Source organism: Urocitellus parryii, chromosome 4, assembly GCF_045843805.1.
Source record: "Urocitellus parryii isolate mUroPar1 chromosome 4, mUroPar1.hap1, whole genome shotgun sequence".
NCBI classification, from domain to species: Eukaryota; Metazoa; Chordata; class Mammalia; order Rodentia; family Sciuridae; genus Urocitellus; species Urocitellus parryii.
The window spans coordinates 160,839,176-160,859,391 of NC_135534.1; the positions used below are offsets into that span (position 1 = coordinate 160,839,176).

General features: G+C 40.4%; 1 protein-coding gene across 1 annotated transcript in view; it reads left to right on the plus strand.

Moving 5' to 3' along the window:
- Positions 1 to 20,216, plus strand: part of Adamtsl1 (ADAMTS like 1) — a 904,315-nt gene that overhangs the window by 872,403 nt on the left and 11,696 nt on the right. The window contains exons 25-26 of the mRNA XM_077797045.1: positions 17,956 to 18,168; positions 19,849 to 20,029. Of these exons, the coding sequence (XP_077653171.1) occupies positions 17,956 to 18,168; positions 19,849 to 20,029 (394 nt within the window). The remainder of the gene's footprint in view (positions 1 to 17,955; positions 18,169 to 19,848; positions 20,030 to 20,216) is intronic.

Consider the following 20,216-nt stretch of genomic DNA (forward strand, 5'->3'; position numbering starts at 1 on the left):
TCATTGCTTTGGGCCGGAGGCAAGGCAGAACTTCATGGTGGAAAGACAAAGCAAAAGAAAGTTGGCTCACTTTATGGCAGTCAGGAAACAGAGAATGAGAACATATGAGGAAGGGGTTGGGGACAAGATATACCCTTTGGGGTCACAGCCCCACTTACCTACCTCCTCCAACTAGACCCTACTGCCTACAGTTTCTGCCACCTACCACTGCCATAGCTATGTAATTAAAGACCAAAGTTCAGTTCTCTCCTCTTTTCCCATCTATCCACCTAACCCCCGTGCTATCTGTTGGGATCCATCACACATGTCCTAGGTCTTTCCTTGCCTCATGATCAGGAGCAGGCTCTGGTGCCAGCATGCCTGGCTCTGCCACTTCCTAACAGTTGCATGACCTTGGGCAAGTTGTGCAAATTCTGTCTACTTTCAAGACAAAATGGAAGTAATGACAGCATTAACTCCAGGGTTTTTAAAAGTAATAAATATGATACTATATTAAAACTGTTCGAATGGTACCTTTGCACACAGTGCATGTCAATTAATGTGAATCACTATTATTCTGGCAGCACATGCTCTTGCCCTAGCCCTTCTCTTGTTGAAGTAGAGAAACTTATTATACTTGGGGGCCAGGTCCTGAAATCAGGGATAAAGAAGATGGGTAGATTCAGGTCTAAGTCAGTCTGCCTTTTCATTAACTTATCCATTTCATGTTATTCTTTTTTAAAAATTATTTGTTATTTAACTTATTTTCTAGATAAGTTCCCTTTGACAGTGTCAACCTATCTTGGATAAATTAATCAAGAAAAGTGATTTTTTTTTTTGTCCTCTACTGAATGAAAAGGTGAAATGAGCATGAACTTTGGCACAGTTCTATGGTCAAACTCTTTATGAGTCTTCCTTTCTCATTAATAAAATGGGATGGTAACCTTCCTCTCAGGACTAATTTGAGAATCCAATAAGATTAAGCATACAGAACATTTAGAAAACTCTAAAGCACTCTCTAAAACTCAGTGGCTGCCTTATTGCTAGAGCTACAAGAAAGAATGGCTATTCTAGGTCTCTAAGAAAAAGGTAAAACTGTCAGGGAAATTCTGGACCACTTATGAATCCGTCCCTTCTAGCTAAGATGAGATTCCCTACTTGTTCTTTGCAACACACTAGAATACAGGTTATGCTACCTTTTTAAGGGTCCTTGGGACGGAGGCATGATGATCGTCCTGTCTACCACGCGGCCTGCGCAGTGGTTTCATTAATGAGGTTCTAGGCATAAAGTTAGTTAGAAGAGATCGAAATAAAACACAAGACTCAGTTACCTTATTTCTATTGCTAGGTCCGAGACGGCTCACCTCTCTGGTTCCCTCGCCCAGCAGGGCAGCAAGGATTACTCAGGGCTAGCAGGAGAGAGAGAGAGCACACCAGGGACTAGCCTTTTATTAGGGAACAAGAGATTCAGGGGAGAATTCCATCCAATGAAGGTTGAGGGGGGACTGCACTCCAAGGTCAGGGTCAGTGATTGGGTCCCCGGGGTCAGTGGTCAGGCACACCCCCACACGGATGGGCTCTCTCATCAGGAAAGGGTCGGGAAAAACTTCGACTTTGCCAAAGTGCCTCAGGCCCTTAACGGGAGTCGCCCAATCACGTGTTAGAATGGCTTCCCACAGTCCTGGAGAGTGTTACTCATAAAATTCAGGGACCTTGAGGCATCTGAGTATATTTCCTGGGGAAATGGGACTACGCAGCACTAGGAAGAACATGTGGGGTTTAGACAGACCAAGAAAGGGACCTAGTTGGAAATTAGACACCCTCCTTGAGAGAATGGGATGAACATGGAGCAAAGGGACAAGTTCCTGTTCTAAGTCCAACACTTGCTTTATAGATTCCAAATGCCTGGATTTACTTTTTTTGTGTGTACAAATAATCAAAACTTAGCAAGATATTGTTTCCAGTCAGTTACCTATTACCATTGCCAGGGGTGTGCTGTCTTCCACTTTTACAGGTGCTATATCTTGCAATGTTTTGTTTAAATTTGAGGACATTGAGTTTGCCTAATTATAGAAACCTAGTGAATTTCATCTCCTGCCATGATTAGCTGTAGTTTCTTCTACCTTTTATGAAGCAAAAGAAGCACTACACAGCTTCTGCTTTTTGTCTTCTGAACAAGAATTTTGAAATCATGCCCACCATACACACAGCTTAACCTCCTCTCCTTGTTGTCCATGGATATTGTCATTGATATTCTAACCTGCGGATCCAGAAGCTTTCTTAGACCATAAGACCCCCAAAGTTAAAAGGCAGCCCAATTATTTAATTGTGATTTGCCCTTGAAAGTAAAATTTTTTTAAAAAAGGAAGGTGTGGTTTTCCTTGGGGCATCAGTTTAAATACTTTTGGTCTTATCTCCTTGGCAACAAAATATCTTTTTTATTGATTTTTTTAAATAAATGACAACGGAATGCATTACAATTCTTATTACACATATATAGCACAATTTTTCATATCTCTGATTGTATGTTGACACCAATTTTTTCTCCTCCCAAAAATGCCTTCCTGATACATAGGAGACTGATAACACTGTTTTGCCTGTAAGAAAAGGAACCAGGTAGTTGAGGGAAAAGTGGTATGAGAAAGAATTTTCACAACATTCCCTTTGGTATCTTTCGAATTTTGAACAAAGTATATGTATTTGTGTATTCACTACTCAAGGATAAATGAATAAAATTGAGATTGGAGATCTAGATCAACTTCACAAATATCTCTCACACATCTACCCTGGGCCAAGAACTCTACGATATCTTGACCCTCAGAGTTTACATATGAAATCTCTTGCTCCACAGAGCCTCAGAAGCAGAGCTGGAGGCTCGGGAAACACCCACCATGTGCTGGTAGAAAGAAGACCAGAGAGAATGAGCCAGAATCACATTTTGGCATCATTAAACCCCAGCAAGAAATACACTGCAATGGCTTTTTTTTTTTCCATGTTTTATTCTGGGAGAGACATTTTGCCAGCCCATCGCTACATGAGGGTTGTGGGTAACATTCATGAAAACAGAAAAGGATTTTCATTCTCTGAAAAGCTATACAGTAAAAGATTTTTTTCTAATTCTTTGCTGTTCCCCACCCACTCTAGCCTGTCAAAACATATCTTAAAAAGTAGATCAGGCCAGAGGTAGGTTAGGCCAAAGGCACAGAGTGATGATAATTATAATTGTTCTGTTCTCTTATTTGTGAAATATGAACTAGTAATTGTCTATATCTGCTTAAGAGGTTCAAACTCTTTCATTCCTCGCCTTTAATACCTTATCTCTGAAAGGAATGTAGAAAGACAAGTTTAACTCTATAAGCATCATTCTATCAAGAATCTTTTCATGTGAAAATCCATTATGATTATGGAATTCTTCATTTCTCTGTTGGCAGTGCTACTCAGAAATAATGAGCTCCCTGTACATTTTGTTGCCAAGGAGATAAGACCAAAAATCCATTCATGGCCCTCCTGGAACCTGGCAGGGACCATTGTGCATAATGTGTGCCTCTTTGAAGTGGTATCAAGAGAGATAAACCAGTTCAAGCCCATGTGTCTGTTGTCCTGCCAGCTTCCTGAGCCCAGAGAATTTAGGCCCAGAAGAAAATGACCGTGGCATTCCTACATGCATGGTAAAGAGACTGTATGTCCCCACTAATTCCTTTCCTTATAATCCTGTTCTTCTCCACCTTAATGAACTTTCCTGCCCTCTCGGATCCTTGCTCAATGCCACAGTTCAGAGACTGGCTTATCAGTTCTCAGGGATATTCAGAGCACCTCAAGATTTTGATGAAGAGTTTCTGCTAAGCATACTGACATCATTCCTAAAATGGTACAACTGCAGAGAAAAAAGGCATCATAAAAAGTTAAATTGTGGAAAAGTGAAGTAAAACAAAGACTTGGTTAAGTGATCTTTGCAGAACTTTTTTTTCCCCTGAGGGCCTGATATGTTCTACATAAAATTTGATTATAAAATTATATTTTGATCTCTTAGAATATACTTTTCCTCTATATTCTTGGATTCTACATCCAAAGATTTCGCTAACTGTGGATCAAAAATTCTGGGGTGGTGGAGGAGTTTATGTATACCAAACTTGTATAGGCTTTTTTTCTTTGTCATTATTCCCCAAACAATACAGTGTAACAACTATTTAAAATAGCATTTACATCGTATTGAATATTATAAGTAATCTAGAGAGGATTTAAAGTATACAGGAGGGTTATGTGCAGTTACCCTATCATTGTAAGGGACTGAGAATCCACAGCTTTCTGTCTTCAGGAGGTCCTGGATGAGTTCTTCACAGATACCATTGGACAACTGTTTGAGTATTGCTTATTCAGACAATTAGAGTTGGCCAATTAAACTTCATTCTGAAGAGCTTTTAATTTCATGATTAACAGAGCAATCAAATGACAAACCAGTTGCCAAATTTTTTAAATGAATTTTTTTAATTGAAGAAGAAATCATCAGCCCTTTGAATAAAATGAAGTTCTTGTGTTTCAGACTTTGAGTTCCCTGCAGTATTTAATGGCTAGAGAAGACACTTATTTTCAGAGTAGGAACCAGGTGGAGAAAAGATGGGAAGCTGTTCAGAAGTCATGGGGCACATGTGAGATGAATCTGAACAACAACCCCATTTTCTGAGCCCTCGGCAATTTGGCTGCCTTAGATGCTCACATTTATCAGTTGCCCAGTCCTCTAGATCTCTAGGTCTTGGTGGATACTGCAAACTTTCCTCTCTCCTTTAGACTTCTTGATTTGGTATAAGAATTATTTTCTTTAGTGTATTCTTATCTTGAAATAATCTCAACTTTACATAAAAAGTTGGAAGTATAATACAAAGGACATTTGACACTAAGGTGCTGTCATAACACCCCATCACCCAGAGTCTGATCCTTCAAGGGTTGTCAGTTGTCCCAATAATATCCTTAAAGTAGAATTCAGTCACACCTTGCATTTAGTTGTCTCTTAAGTCCTCCTCAATCTGAAACAGCTCCTTGGACTTCACTTGACTTTTATGACCTTAGCATTTTTGAAGTGTAAAGATCTATTATTTTTAAAAATATGTCCCTTGATTTGGATGTGTCCGATGTCTCCTGATGATTAGATTCAAGTAATGCGTCTTTCACAGGAACATCACAAAGGTATTGTTGGGCTCTTCTCATTGCACTCAATCACATGATCATGATTTCTGTTGTACCATTACTGCTGATGTAAATTCCTACCACTTGATTAAAATGCTAGGCTTTTCCACTGTAAAATTACTATTTTGCTCTTGTAATCAGTATTTATGGGGAGGTGCTTTGAGAGGTAGTAATATTCAGTTCCTTGTTGGACTTAAAATCTATCTGGTTATGTACACATGGACTCATGATTCCATTCTTCTTGCTGTCCTCTTTTATTTTATGTAAAAAAAAATCCCATCACAGTGGCTCAGGACCCTGAGACAGGAGGATTGCAAAGTTCAAAGCCAGCCTCGCAACTTAGAGAGCCCCTAAACAACTTAGTCAGACCATGTCTCAAAATAAAAAATAAAAATAGGGATGTGGCTCAGTGGCTAAGTGCCCATGGGTTCAATGCCCAGTACCAACAAGAAAAAAAAATTCCCAGATGCAACCAATGAGACTTTAAAATAACTTCTGAATCATGTCAAATCATGTCAAATCATATCTCTTCTTGAGAACTTCATTACTTTCTGGGACTAGAAGATATTTTAGGTTCATCTTGAACTTTCCGTGCTTTAGCCCTGAAGAATATATTTAGAAATTAGGATCTCAATGTCATGTCAGTTCATTGCTATTGGAATGTCACTGTTCTCAGGGCACAAAAATAAAGATCTGTGTATATCTGTAGGTAAAAGCATATATACACAAACACTAGTATAATAATTTCTATATTTATCCATTGATCCATGAGCCCTCCAATTTTTATCCTATACTATAGGTTTGGTTCTGTTTGTCTTCTTTCCATATTTGGAACTCTCTGGCTCCCACTATTCTTAATATATTTACTTATTTGATGAAGTCCTCTCTTCATAAATAGTCTCCTATCACTGCTTTTACCAACACTGCCTTAGTCCATTTTTTGTTGCTATAACAAAACATCTAAGACTGGTTAGTTTATAATGAAAAGATGTTTATTTTGGCTCATGGTTCTAGAGGTTGAAAGTCCAAGAGCTCAGCACTGTATCTGCTCAGCTTCTGGTGAGAACCTCGTGCTGATTAACTCATGATAAGAAGCAGAAGCAGGTACATGTGGAAGAGAGGAAAGACAGCCAAACTGCCACGATATCTAGCCCATTCTCATAGTCAAGGCATGATCTATTCATGAGATCCCTGTTCCCATGATCCACACCTCCCAGTAGACCTGACCTCCTAATACTGCCCCACTGAGGAATTAAGGTTCCAACACATGAACTTTGGAGGCACACACTCAAACCATACTAGTGATTTTGCATCAATGTCCTCTTTCCTCTTTGTAGGCTTGGTACCTGACTCTGGCTCCCCTTCCTCCTTGTGAACATTGCCACCTTTAGTGTTACCCAGTGAGCTAGACTGAATTGTTTAAGAAGGGAAGGGAAATGGATGCGAAACTTCTGGTGAGGACTTTCTAAACAGAAACCACATTGCTTCCAGTGTTAGAAGTTGGAGGGTAAAATAGGTAGAGAGCAAAAGGAGTGGGTGCTGGGCAACACCCAGCCTTTGGGCTCCCTGTATCTGGAAGGAGCTGCAAGGTGCTCTCTGATTACTGTGGCTAAGCCAGGCTCTTGTTCATGGGGTCTTAACTGGTGCCAACTGGGAAATACTCTCATGTTTTAGGTTTATGACTTTGAATAAGAGAAGTTTTTACTAGAACCCTTTCTACTCCTGCTGTCTAGCTCCAGAGTTCTTAACCTGGGTTCTGTGAGCTTTTGGGGACTGTATAGGCAACTGCAGATATGCTTTTATCTGATGAAAGAATCCAGAACTTTCTCAGATTCTCAAAGAGATCTGTGACCAGAAATATTAACTACTTACTGTGTACAAAAGGTTGAAAACAAATTCAATCTTACTGTAATTAAAGAAAAGCAAATTAAAATGAGATACTATTTGCTGTGTAGAAAATTAGTAAAGATGAATAAGCGTTTATAAAATCTGTATTGATTTCTGATTGTTGCCATAACAAATTCCCACAAATTTGGTGACTTAAAGCAATACAGATCTATTCTTTTTATGTTCTGGAGGTCTAAAGCACAAAACAGGTTTTGCTGGGGTAATGTCACATTGGACAAGCTGTGCTCCCTCTGGAGGCTCTAGGGGAGATTCATTCCCTTGCATTTGCTAAGAAAATGCAAAAAAGCCTTCTCTACTCCTTGGCTGCAGCTCTCCCTCCACTCAAGGATGAGAGCAGAGCACCTCCACATCTGTCTCCAATTCTATCATCTAGAAAGGGCCCCTATTATGAGGACCCTTTCAGCGATAGGGAGCCAACATGAATAATCTATGATAATCCTCCATCTCAGGATCCTGTCTTCATCATGTTTTCAATGTCCCTTTTGCTATGTAAGGTAGCATATTCACAGCTTTCAGGGATTAGTATGTGGATTTCTACTGGGGGAGGGGGACAGCCTTCTGCCTGCCAATCATAGTATCCAAGAGTTTGATAATATATGCTAACATGCTTTGTTGCCCAAGACCCAAAGAGTATAACACCTCCAGAGGGCAATTTGGCAATACACACTAATATTTTTAAATTATACTTATTGACCCAGAAATGCCACTTTAGTAATGTTACCCAAGGAGCTGTTTGGACTCAAGAGATAGATGTACTAAGAAATTTACCACAGCACAGTCTACATTAATGAAAAATCAGAAATAATGTAATTATCTATAGAGAGGTGATTATATAAAAGATTCTGATATATTCACATATAGACTCTTAAGCAACAATTTGAAAGGATGGTGTAGATCTATATCCATCAATGAGAAGACTGCCCAAGATTTACTAATATATCTAGTAAAATTTACTAATATAACTAGTGACTTGTGTGCATTTGTCTGATTGGAAGGAACACACAGCAGTTATCTCTGAGTATCTCTAAGCAGTACAATCTAGGGAAGGTTGATTTTTATGTTTTTATGAACTTTTAATCAATAAGGAACATGCATTGGTATTTTTAGAGCAGCAAGTTGAGTCTTTCAACTAGGAAAGGAAAGATTGAACTTTCTTCTCTTGTTAAAATGACTGTTCTCTTTTCGAGGTAGAAATGTATCTTGCCCAGGTATTTAGTGGTTTTACTGTACCATTTGTTCTCTGTATACAACAACCCTGATGATTTCATACACTCAATCAGAGGTTGGGCCTGGGGCAAAGTCTAGACTATCACACCTCTTTATAAATAAAGTTTTATTTGGGCACTGGCTCACCAATGCCGTTCATTTACATATTGTCTGTGGCTGCTTTCAGGTTACTTTGGCAGAGGTTAGTAGTTGTGACAAAGACCAAATGGCCCATGAAGACCAAAATATTTACTTTCTAGCCCTTCACCCAAAAAAATTCACTAATTCCTGCTTTAGTCTTTTACCAACATTGACAAAAATCTTTCTAATACTGAGTTTTTAATAGATTTTTTGACAGAGTCAGATATTAATATGTGAGGATCTTATAAATGTTTCCTTCTTGCAGGGGATTGAATCCCTGCTCCCCACACACCATAATCCAAAAATGCATTTTAAGGGGGAAAAATCTTATTACCACAGGAAAAAGGGTTTTGCCCCCCCCCTGTTTTGTAGTATTTCCCAGCTTTAGTCTTTAGAAAGATCTAAGAACAAAACTCTAATAAAATGCTAGTTCCATATATTAAAGTGGAGTATAGGAACCCAATAAGGTTACTGAAAAACAAGCATAACTCCTCCTGCAAGTGAGCATCCTTGCTCTGCCCAAGCCTGGTCCTCTGGGCTTCCATTTCTCTGCCATCTTTGGAATGCCTTTGAGAAGCTCATTGGGAACATGAGTTCTCACTTCCATCAGTTACAAAAAGGTCAAGTGCCAGAAGTCAGGTACATGTCCATCTTTCAAAATGCATCTTTTGCTCTAGACTCTCAACCTTCCTAATGCGGAGTGCTATGGGGAATGGGGAATCCCCAAAAAAACAAACTTAGCTGAAGAATATATGCATTCCCTCACGTAGGCCTAGAAGGCCCCAAATCCCAGATTGCCTGAGGAGGCTATCTTGCTTTTAGGATCTCTAAATCCAAGTGCTGTTTTTCAAAGATCACAATTGGTCCCAGGGATTTGAACCATGTTACATCTCCCTTAAACTTTGAAGGAGTCCACTAAATACTCCAAGGGAATCGCTGTATATGTAGTTCCAAGGCACATCTGGGAACTACACCCGAAGGGAATTAGGAGCCAAAAACAAATCAGCACTAGAAATGTAGATGGCAGGACAAAGATCAGGCATTTGGACAGCTACTGTCTGCTCTTTAGATGCATGTCCTATTGTAACCATGGCCTGCCTGTCTAGGCTGTGGGTGTCTGACCTCCCCTTCAGAAGACATCTCTATGTATGGGTACTTAGAAAACTGCACGTATATGGGCTTGGCTACAAAAAGCCAGACATCCCCTGCCAGATGTATTATTGCCCCAGCAGAATCAGCCAGGAGCATCCTTACACATGCACCACAGACCACCCCTGCCCTTGCTCTTCATGAGCCTCCTCATGGCTCTTAGCCCTACTCCAGTGAGCCTGCAAAATTCTCTCCTTATTCACCTCACTCTCAGTGTTTATTATTTTCTTCACTTTGTTGAGAAGTTTCTGGAGCCTCAAGACCCAGGAGACTTATGGGGAATAATAAATTCAGGAAAGGTCTTCATGTTGCCCCAGCAGCTCCACCCCTACGGCTCACTCTGGAATTCCTCGTCAGCAGTTGCTCCTTCCTGTGACTTGCCGCTGAACCCTGGGCCGTGCCCCAGTGAGGCCTCTCAGGATACCTGCTATGAATATTAGCCATTCTTCATCTCTGCTGCTGTTCTGTGGCTTTGGTTCAGCAGAAGAGAACTGAAATGGGGTGTATACAGAGCTGAGAGTGAATTCTCTTTCTTTGTGCATGTGGGTTTTCGTTTCTTTTGCAGTGGCTCTCACCCATAAACAGAACCAAACTTTGCCTGAGTTCACGAAGACATGTTGGCTCTGAGCTGCTGCTAGCTTGTTTTTTTTCCCCACCTAATCAGGATATTTTCTAGTTTGCCTCCCCATTGGCTCTAGAGCGGGGGTGAGAACAGATATGTTCCTCTAGGGAAGAATATGCACAGAGTCCAGGGCTTTTACCCTGAAACTGCAGTTTTCTTCTCAAAGGAGTAGTACCTTGGATATTACAGAGAGCACCTATTGGAGTCTTTAAATAATCATTCATTTCAGACCAAATAGAAAACATCAGTCTTATTCCTTATTGAATCTAGACTCAATGGATATGACATAAATATGCAGAGAGGGGCGATCTGACTTGGGGCCCTTCTCAGCAGGATGGTATGGCCCAAGTACAATTCATATTCTGGGGTTCATTTAAAGGTCATCTCATCAGTGGATTGAAAGTCCTTCCTTAGTCCAGGGAGCTTGCAGAAATGCCTCCCGGGCCATTCTAGTCTCCCCTCCTGCAGGATAGGTAGCACCTGCCAGCAACCTGAGAGTAAAGTCAATCAGGGATTTATAAACCCAGAAAGTTGAAACTTTTTAAAAATGCTGATGTGTTTTTAAAAGGTGTTCTTTATGCCAAGATCCTACTGGCAGAGAAGAACACATGGGAACTCTGCATTATCCACTTGTGATAAGTTAAATCCCAAGCAACTTTTACTGTGCATTTTTAAAACTAGACCACTTTCCTAGAGCCTGCCTCCTTTCTCCCCCTCCCAGAGTGGCTCAGTCAACCCTGAGACAAGCATGTCGTTCAATGCCACCAAACTCTACCTTAGACAGTGCTATCGTATTTCCATAGCCAAGGCTACATGTGCATGTATCAGATGTGGGTATTTTACCCTCCTTACCTGCAAATAACCAGGTCCTAAGGTGTGGGTAAGAGCATTCAATACATAGTAACTAAATCATTTTGGAGACGGTAAGGCCTTAATCAAGTCATAAATCTGGATGGAGCTACTTTTCATGCTGAGAAATATATCAAGTTCTTCCACCAGATTCCCAGGAACATGGGAGACATTACTATACCCCCTGCCAATGGAAACCCAAAGCTTGCCCTAGGGGTAAAAAGACATTTGGGGAATGGAAAATGGGCTTGTATAGTTCCATTTTTCCTGGAATGTTTTAAAGTTAGTTTTCTTTGGGCAAATGTACATGGGAATAGTCTTGGCCTGGTTATTTGACCAGCTTATTGGGAGGTCCCAGAAATCGGAGTAAAAATTAAAGTTGCTTGTCTTCTTCCACAGCCTTCTGGGGTCCAGCTGACAAATGGGGAGTAAGGAACTGAGTTTTTCCAATATAAATTAATCATTTCTCTCAGCCTCCTGCCTGGTGCCAGCTCCCGCTCATTCTAAGCCTCTTTAAAGACCATCTCTGTTGCCCCAGGGGACACCAAACCTGAAAGGACCAGGCACCAAAGACTGCACTGAAGCAGCATCCCTTCTTTCCACAGTCACCCCGTGGCCTCAGAGAGAGCCCCATGCACCCCCTTAGACCACTAGCACAACGGAGAGTCCTTCATAAGTTTTAAAGGACGGAGTGTTTTCCAGTTTTATAAAATTAAATTAAGGAAAGGACTCCCAGACTGACTACACCAAGAGCCAAGTTTCATCCCAGCACACATCATTTTTATAGAAAGTTTTAACTCCGTGAAAAATACAGGATTATAATGAAAATGCTGACAGGCCTGGAGCCAGCTCATGAAGTAATCATGCCACGTCTTTAATATTTTTACACAGCGTGTCCTAATCTGCCACAGCTTTCTTTTCCTTTAGATAGCAGTTAAATAAGTGAAAATTCCCCGAGTACTACTTTTTTCTTCTCCTTCTCTGGGTTATATCTTCCCCATTTTTCAAACCTTTCTTTCTTGCGAATCTTTTTCAGTCCATTTACAGGTATCATTGATTGACCAAAATTTAGCTGCCTTTGTTCAGCTATTTGGTCAGAAAGAGGGAGAAAGGAGAGGATATGCACTCAGAAACCTTACTTCTGCTCAGGAAGGCTAAGAACTTGGGAAAATCAACTGTGGAGGTGTGACTCACACAAGTGATGGACAGCTAATGAATGCCAGAGTGGACTTGATCTGTCCTACAGAAAAACCCACAAATCAAGCTGCATGCAAAATATCCTGGTGATTTTCCGCTCTTTAAATAAAAAAAAAAAAAACTGAGTAGTGATTCTCATGAGTTCAGAGCTTCTTTTGAGACAGGTGCCTCAAAGACTGCTCTGTCCTTGCACCTTTCAAGTTATCCAGCACCTTCTGTGAGGGTGCAAAGAAGCTGGAGGCCAAGTATCCAATTTCCTACCCTCATGTTTCTGTCTCCTGTCAGACTCACACTGTTTCCCTGAGTCAGGTTATTTTAATTACAGAAACCAGTGTAAAATCTAAGGCAAGAGTAAAGAAAGTCAGTGAGGTCAATGGAAGCAGAGACTTCAACTGTGGCATGTTACAAGGTACAGCTGGACTGATGGCTTGTCCTTGCTGGGGCCATTGGCTCTGCAAGGGCAAACAATGTTCAGGGCAAACAATAATGTGGAATTCCTTGCTTGGTCTTGGACTCATCCTTTCTTCAGTGTGAAAGCTCTGCTTCCTCTCCCCTGTTTTGTATCAGTCTGTTGGGATGTGAGAGCCACAAGCAGAGATGTTTTTGCCTACCTTTAAGATAAATCAATCACAAATAAAAAGAAGAGGAAACTTCTTATATAATTTGATTTTTCTCAGTGGGTACCTCTCCTCCATTCTAAACTTTTCTCACTCTCCAGTCAATGTGTTAAAAAAAAAAAAAAAAAGTAAATGAATCTAGGGAGAAAAGGAAAAAAAAAAAGCCTCACATATGTGAATCACACCTGGCTTTGGCTCAATTTAGAACCACAGAGGGCCTAGGAATGGAGGCCTAAAGGCAATATTTTCTTTCACTGGTTAAGAAGGGTTGATGGAGGGAGGCTTTCTGCTGCCAGAACGCTCATTAGCTAGGCAGCCTTCCCAAGCCCGCTTCCTCCTCAGCCACCTCACCAACGCGAAACCTTTACTAGCTGAGGCCCAAGGAGCGAACACTGTCACTCCTGCAGATTGTCCATTTCCTGGGGAAGGCCTTGAGGTTTGGAGGATAGAAATGGTTGGCACTCGTGTGGCTGGGAGGAAATCAGAAGAAAGAGCTGCTAGCCCCTCCATTAAACACTGTTAACTTCCTCACCAAAGCAAAAGCAGGGCCGGGAGCGGTTTATTATTTGGCCTCTTAGGAGGTGTGGAATACATTAGCACACAGTTTTTGGATGGCCTTGTAAATGGCACACAGAGAGATTGCTTAGCTTCAAAAAATGATTGATACTTCTTTTACTTTAACAAATGAGAAATGTTCGTGACAGTAAGGAACCCTGTTACAAGCCAGGTTTTCTCATTAACAGTGAAACATGGATAATTATTCACTGGGAACATACACAGTGGGAATTCATGTTAGATTCCTTATTTTGACTATTGCTGCTCGCAACCTCAGAGACCACAGTATACACACAAAGACACACACATAAATATGTACATAAGAGTTCAGGGGCCTGCAGTCCATGTGCACTAAGAAGCCACCAATTTTGAGTACAAAGGAAGTTTTTAAGAATAACCTATGTGGTCAGTTAAAAGCCTGGAAAGACAGATCAGCAATGGAAAAGCCAGACAATCAGCAATTTTGTTCATTGACTTTAGTTGTATGTTGTTTATCTTGGTTGTTAATTTCCTTTTGAAAGATATAAAAGTGGACTAAAAGTAGACTTTCCTACAGCATTTCAACCTAAGATGCCTGATCATCCATATAAGTACATTCTCTGTGGTCACTCTCCTGATCTGAATACTGTGAACTACATAGCAGATATACATGGCCTCAGGAGTGAGAGGGTATTTTAGGATTGTTGTAGTTAGTATATCGGCAATTGTAATAAAGACATCAAATAACAGGAACGTAAGGCAGAGGTGTATTTCTGCTTGAGTTAGCTTTTTGTTGTTGTAATCAACAAGAACAACTTAGAGGAGAAAAGGTTTATTGGGGGCTGACAGTTTCAGAGGTCTTAGTCCATGTTCATCTGACTCTGTTGCTCTGGGCCTGCGGAGACAGAACATCATGGTAGAAGGACAAGTCCCCAGGGGCATGCTCCCCATGACCTACTTCCTCCAGTCACACCTCACCTGCATATGATTAGCAGTCAGTAGTCTATTCAAATTATTGATCACTCAAGTGGATTAATCCACTGATTAGGTTACAGTTCTCATAATCTAATCATTTCACCTTTGAATATTGCTGCTTTGCCACATGAGCTTTTCAGGGGACACCTCATATCCAAACCATAGCACTGCTCCAAGTCATGATTAGAGGAATATGTTCCAAACTTAAGCTGACAACATATTATATTGGTTAGGGTCAGGGTGGAATTTCTTCAAACTCTATGGCTCTGACATCCCTTGGTGTTGTCCTTCCCCTCCCATGCCAAGATGGCTGGCTGTACAGAAAGAAGGCTGGAGAAGGCAGAAGAACAAGTTCTTTTCTTTTAAAGATATGCTTCATAATGTGTACACATCATTTTTCCTTCAATTTCCCTGAATATAACCACATGCTTCACCCCTTACAGCAAGGGAAGGTGGGAAAACCAAGCAGCTATGTATGTAAACTTCAGGGGTTGGGCAGTGCCTGCCTAGAAAGCAACCAAATTAAAGCTGTTTGAATAAAGGGTGATGAAGTTCAAACAAAAGTGATCTCTGACTTCAGTAGAGCTGAATGAATGAATGATAGTGAGCCAGCAAGGAATTTTAAGTGTCAGATTATAAAATATTTGGAAAATATTTTTGCAAATAGCAAGATGGAACCACACATTTTCTTAAGCTTGTTAAAAACCTTAAAGACAAAGCATAGAGATGAATAAACAGAATAAATGAAAATCAATTAGACACTGGAAATCAATGATTTAAACAATTCGAACATGTTTTTATAATGAATAACATCACATATATACCAAGTAAATAGAATAGTGGGATGAATGTACATGCCCTCATCATCCAGCTTTAATAAACATTCTGCCATTCCTATCCCATATTTCTGCCCACTCTCTGCTCTCTCCCTTCTCCATTGTTCTTTTAGGTAAATTTTATATCCACTGAAATATATCGCCCTAAGTGAAAAATTTTAACATCCATGTAACCACATTCTTATCTAACATACCTTTGACAATTTAAAAATCTCTTTTTGGTCTCATCTCTTTTTCTTCACTTTGGTTCATTCCTATTACCACATCTTCAGTTTCACAGATCCTTTTCTATAATGTTTAATCTTGAACTAATCCTATTCAGTGAACTTTTCATTTCAAAAAAATATATGTTAGGGCTAGGGATATAGTCGAAAGAAGAGTGCTTACCTAGCATGCATGAGGCCCTGAGTTAAATCCCTAGCACCACAAAAAATTCTATTTATATATACATATAGATGTGTGTATGTTATTTGTAGAAGTTCATTTATAACTTCCACTTTTTTCTCCATGTACACATGTTTTCCTTTAAATACTTAAAATATTGTAATACCCTGTTATAATACCCTTGTTTATAACTCATTATCCCTGTAATTTCAGGATCTGTTTCCATTGACCAATTTTGGGGGCTGGAGTCCTGGTTAGAGGTCACATTTTCTTACTTCATGACTAGTCAAGGAATATTCAGCTATAGATTTTACATCATAAGTGTCTGGGGTTTTTTTTATCTTCCTCTAGAGATTATTGGGTTTTCTTCTGTTAATCACTTATTTAAAGTTCAATTTGACCTTCTTAAGATTAGTTAGGGTGGATCTAGAATAGCCTTTACTCTAGGACTTTTCTGAGTTCTCCAGTGAATGCCCCAAATTATCAACAAGAATGACCCACTCTAGCTTATCAGAACTTGAAGCCTTTCCAGCCTTATTTGGGTTCTGGAAAATGTTAAGCTCACAGTTCCCTGGTTGCTCTTAGCTCAGCCTTGTAGAATTTAACCCTGTGCTTATACGTCTTAAGTTGAACAAAGACTCAAGAGGAATTTATGCAGATTTCTAGGGCTTCTATCTAGCACCCCCATTTTCAGAATTCTGCTCAAGAACTTCCAGCTGCCTTAGTGTCTTTGAACTTTATCCTTTGTTTCATCATATTGCCTAGACTGTCGTACTTTTCTTAGGATAGTCCTCAGAGTTAAGTTGTGCTCCCACAAAACATGAAATCCTAATGCCCAGTAGCTGTGAAAGGCCCTTATTTGGACTTGTGTCTTTGCAGATGATCAAGTGAGGTTAGTAACTTAGGCCCTAATTCAATATGATTAAGGTTCTTATGAAAAGGTAAAATCCAGATGCAAAGGCAGACTTGCACATAAGGAAGAACACCATGTGATGTGAAGTCTGTAATCTCTGCCTCTCTTCATCCTACGTAACCTCCATGTATAACATCTCTTCCATGAGCCCCTCAGTGGATAGCTCTATTGCACTATGCATTGATCCAAGTAATTGGATTAAAAAGGTCTACTTTGCTCCTATCACTTGACTATATTGGGAAGGGAAAAAGAGAGGTGGGGATGATGAGTCTGATATGATGTTGAGAAATCTTGGGACTTAAAAGCACTTTAAAGATCATTTCATTGGAACCTAAATGTACCTCAAAGATCATCACATGTTCTTGTTTACAAATTTGAAAACTAAAGGCATAGGGCCCTATCAAAACCTAGAATTCTCCTTGAGAATTATGAATTAATATAACTGAAAATTAAAGTAACAAAATTAGGTTTCTTTTCTAAAACTTTCTGAAAAGCTGAGCTTCACCCTGAAAAGTTTCAGAGAGGCTTTAGTGTGCTTTTTTAAAAATCCTACATTAGCTGGGATCTTCTTGGTAGTCTTAACTATCTTAACTGTCCCGAGAGCAATAAGTAGAAAATAGACATTTTTTCCTAACCAAACTGAGGAAAGGCCTCCACAGTATCTTTATTTTAATGATTTCTCATATTTTAAACTTCCAATAAATATTCTATGGGAGCTAAGTCACTGGGGCCCCAACAGTGAATTTGGCAAGTACTCCAAATTTAGATGAAATGTGTTTTCTCTCATAGTGGCCATCTGTTTATCTTTCCAATTCTGGGATACAAAGGCTTAGGTAGACCCAATGTCTCAGCTTAATATTTTGGAATTTTAATGTATCAAAATATGTTTAATGAGTAGATAACTGTAATATTGTATATATTCAATTGAGGATAAAAGTTATCAAAAAAAAGTTCTTCATGAAGAAATTAGATCAATGTTTAATTTTCCTAGTCTCAGGTGAAGATTTTTTACTTCAAAAATCATATAAAGAGTAAAATGAAGGCAGATATTAGACTTTTACCAATTAATACTTGATTCTTAACTGTTACCATGTAGTATGTTATTTTCCAATGTATTACATTTGAAGAAGCAATTTATTAATAAAATCAGCATTGAAGCTAATTTGAAAAACTATGCAATAATGAATGCTAATTTTATCATTTTTTCTTACCAATTAGTACAGGGGCATAAACAGATCTAAGAATTTTTGTAAAATTTAATGAATGAGAATCACTATTCCAGAAGCCCACATAATAAAAATATCTTCTGTTTGTTAGGAATGACTAACATAAGATAAGTGCTAGGGGTAAAGCCACGGTATGTGTATGCCTTCTAGAGTCATAAAGACACAAAACAACTCTCCAGAAATGTGTCTTTTTCAGGCTTTGCCAATGGCTTATTTCTCCTCTCGTCTCTTCCTCCAGGCTGCCCCATCAAAGGCTATCCCACCCCCAATATCACCTGGTTCCATGGTGGTCAACCAATTGCCACCACCACAGGACTGACACATCACATCCTGGCATCTGGACAGATCCTTCAGGTTGCAAATCTCAGTGGTGGTTCTCAAGGGGAATTCAGCTGCCTTGCGCAGAATGAGGCAGGGATGCTGGTGCAGAAGGCGTCTTTGGTCATCCAAGGTAAGAACCCATCAGGCTTTAGGATGTCAAAAAGAAAGCCCACCTGGGAACAAGATTCTCCGGGAATAAAGTGATTTCTGAGCTCCTGTGATACCTAGGCCATGAAAACCAAAGCTGAATCCCATTTCAGTGCAATGAAACCATACTTCTGCCAACATAGCCCTTCAGAAGAGCCACCAGGTCCCATCACAGGAGAACCTGGTCACATCAGCATCGGTGCCTCCTTAAATCCGTCCTTCTGATCAAATATTACTGTTGCTTAAGACCAAGAAAACACAACTATTTATCAAAGTTAATTCTATTTTCTAATTACTAGTTTAACTAGAAAAGAACACACACACACACACACACACACACACACACACACACACACATCCATCCCACAGAGTAGCCTACTTAAAATTTCGTGTTCCCTGTTGATTGGGTTAAAAAATACCTCTTGATTGGAACACTATGGTCATTGTCTCCTGCTGGGGGAGGGGATGGTGTCCTGCCAGCTGCACCTTCTGGAGAGTGGTGGGCTGCAGTCACATGCTGAGGACTCTCCAGGCACCATTCCTTTGACCCTGGCAAAGAACAGTCTGTGAGCTTTCCAGGAATACAGGCAGGTCAGAAAGCCCCTGGGTGGGGCCTGGCATTCACTGCACCAGAAGAGTTGTGAATGAGCCAAATGGTGGGAAGAGAGCCCAAACCGGCCTTTTTATAGAAACTATGGAAGGCTTTTGAGTTTTCCCTAGGCTAGTTCTACCTGTGACCTTATGTGATATGCTTAAGGAAAGTCAAATGCTACTGCATTTATTCCAAAATGGAGGATTCTGTGGGAAGTGTCAGTTTTGTGCCAACATGGCACAAAAGGAGGGAGGAAAGAGAAGGAAGATTTTTCTGAGCACACAGGTTTTCCTCTTAAAAATTCTCCCCTGCCATTTTGCTTTCCAGAGAGGAAAACAAATGTTCCATTTTCTTGCCAGCCAATTATTCTCTGCTAAAAAACAGAATCCAGGGCCTATCTGCAATGAGAACTTGCAAATATGCACTCAGAGTTTACCAGCTCACATGTATTTTTAATAGCTTTCCTACCAGTGAGTCCCAGACCATCAAATAGAAAAACCAGAGAAATAGGCTTTTTCACTGACATCATTCTCATGTAAATGAGAACTCTCTAAAGAGGCTGCTTTTTAATAACATTTACAAAACTAAAAATAAAAAAAAATTTACAAAATCCAACTCAAATCTCCACTTTTAAATATGATTATCTCTGATATATTTATATATCTCTGAAGAAAAATAAAGTCCCTTTCTCATAAACCAGTAAGAGTACTTTAGTCAGTATTTTAAAAACAATAAGGGCTGTGGCTGTTGAGTAAGTCCTCTCTGTGTGTCCGGCACTGAGCCTGGCCCTTTACTTTCTTCATATCCAACCCTCACAGAGACATGAACACGTGAGAGTTATGGTAGTCATTTTTTGGAGGAATCATATGAGGTTCCTCGAGACCCTGGGGCTTGCCTAATAGGTTGGGAATGGTGCCCACCCAGAAGCAGAGCCTCATTTATAAGAACTTCTCCCTCCCACTACATGCCAACCCCCAACCCCTTCCACCTTCCCCTGGCCCTGCTCAGAAGAAATGGAGTGAGGGCAGTGATGTTCTGCTCTCTTCACCTCTGATCCTCCTCTTGTGACAGATTACTGGTGGTCCGTGGACAGACTGGTGACCTGTTCAGCATCTTGTGGCAACAGGGGTGTTCAGCAGCCCCGCCTGAGGTGTCTACTGAATAACACAGAAGTGGATCCTGCTCACTGTGCAGGGAAAGCCCGCCCTGCTGTGCAGCCCATTGCCTGCAACCGGAGAGACTGCCCTTCCCGGTGAGTGTGGCCCCCCATTCCCAGGGTGGGCCCTAACTTACAACCAAGTTGACGGCCAGCCCTCGTCTAGCACTTGGCAGGGAGAAAAGCAATCCAGGGAGCCATTCCTTCCTTTAGGCGTGGGTTTTCCAGGCCTCTCCGCCTTGCTGACAGTATCCTCAGAATGAGCCCCTCTCTCAGTTCTGCT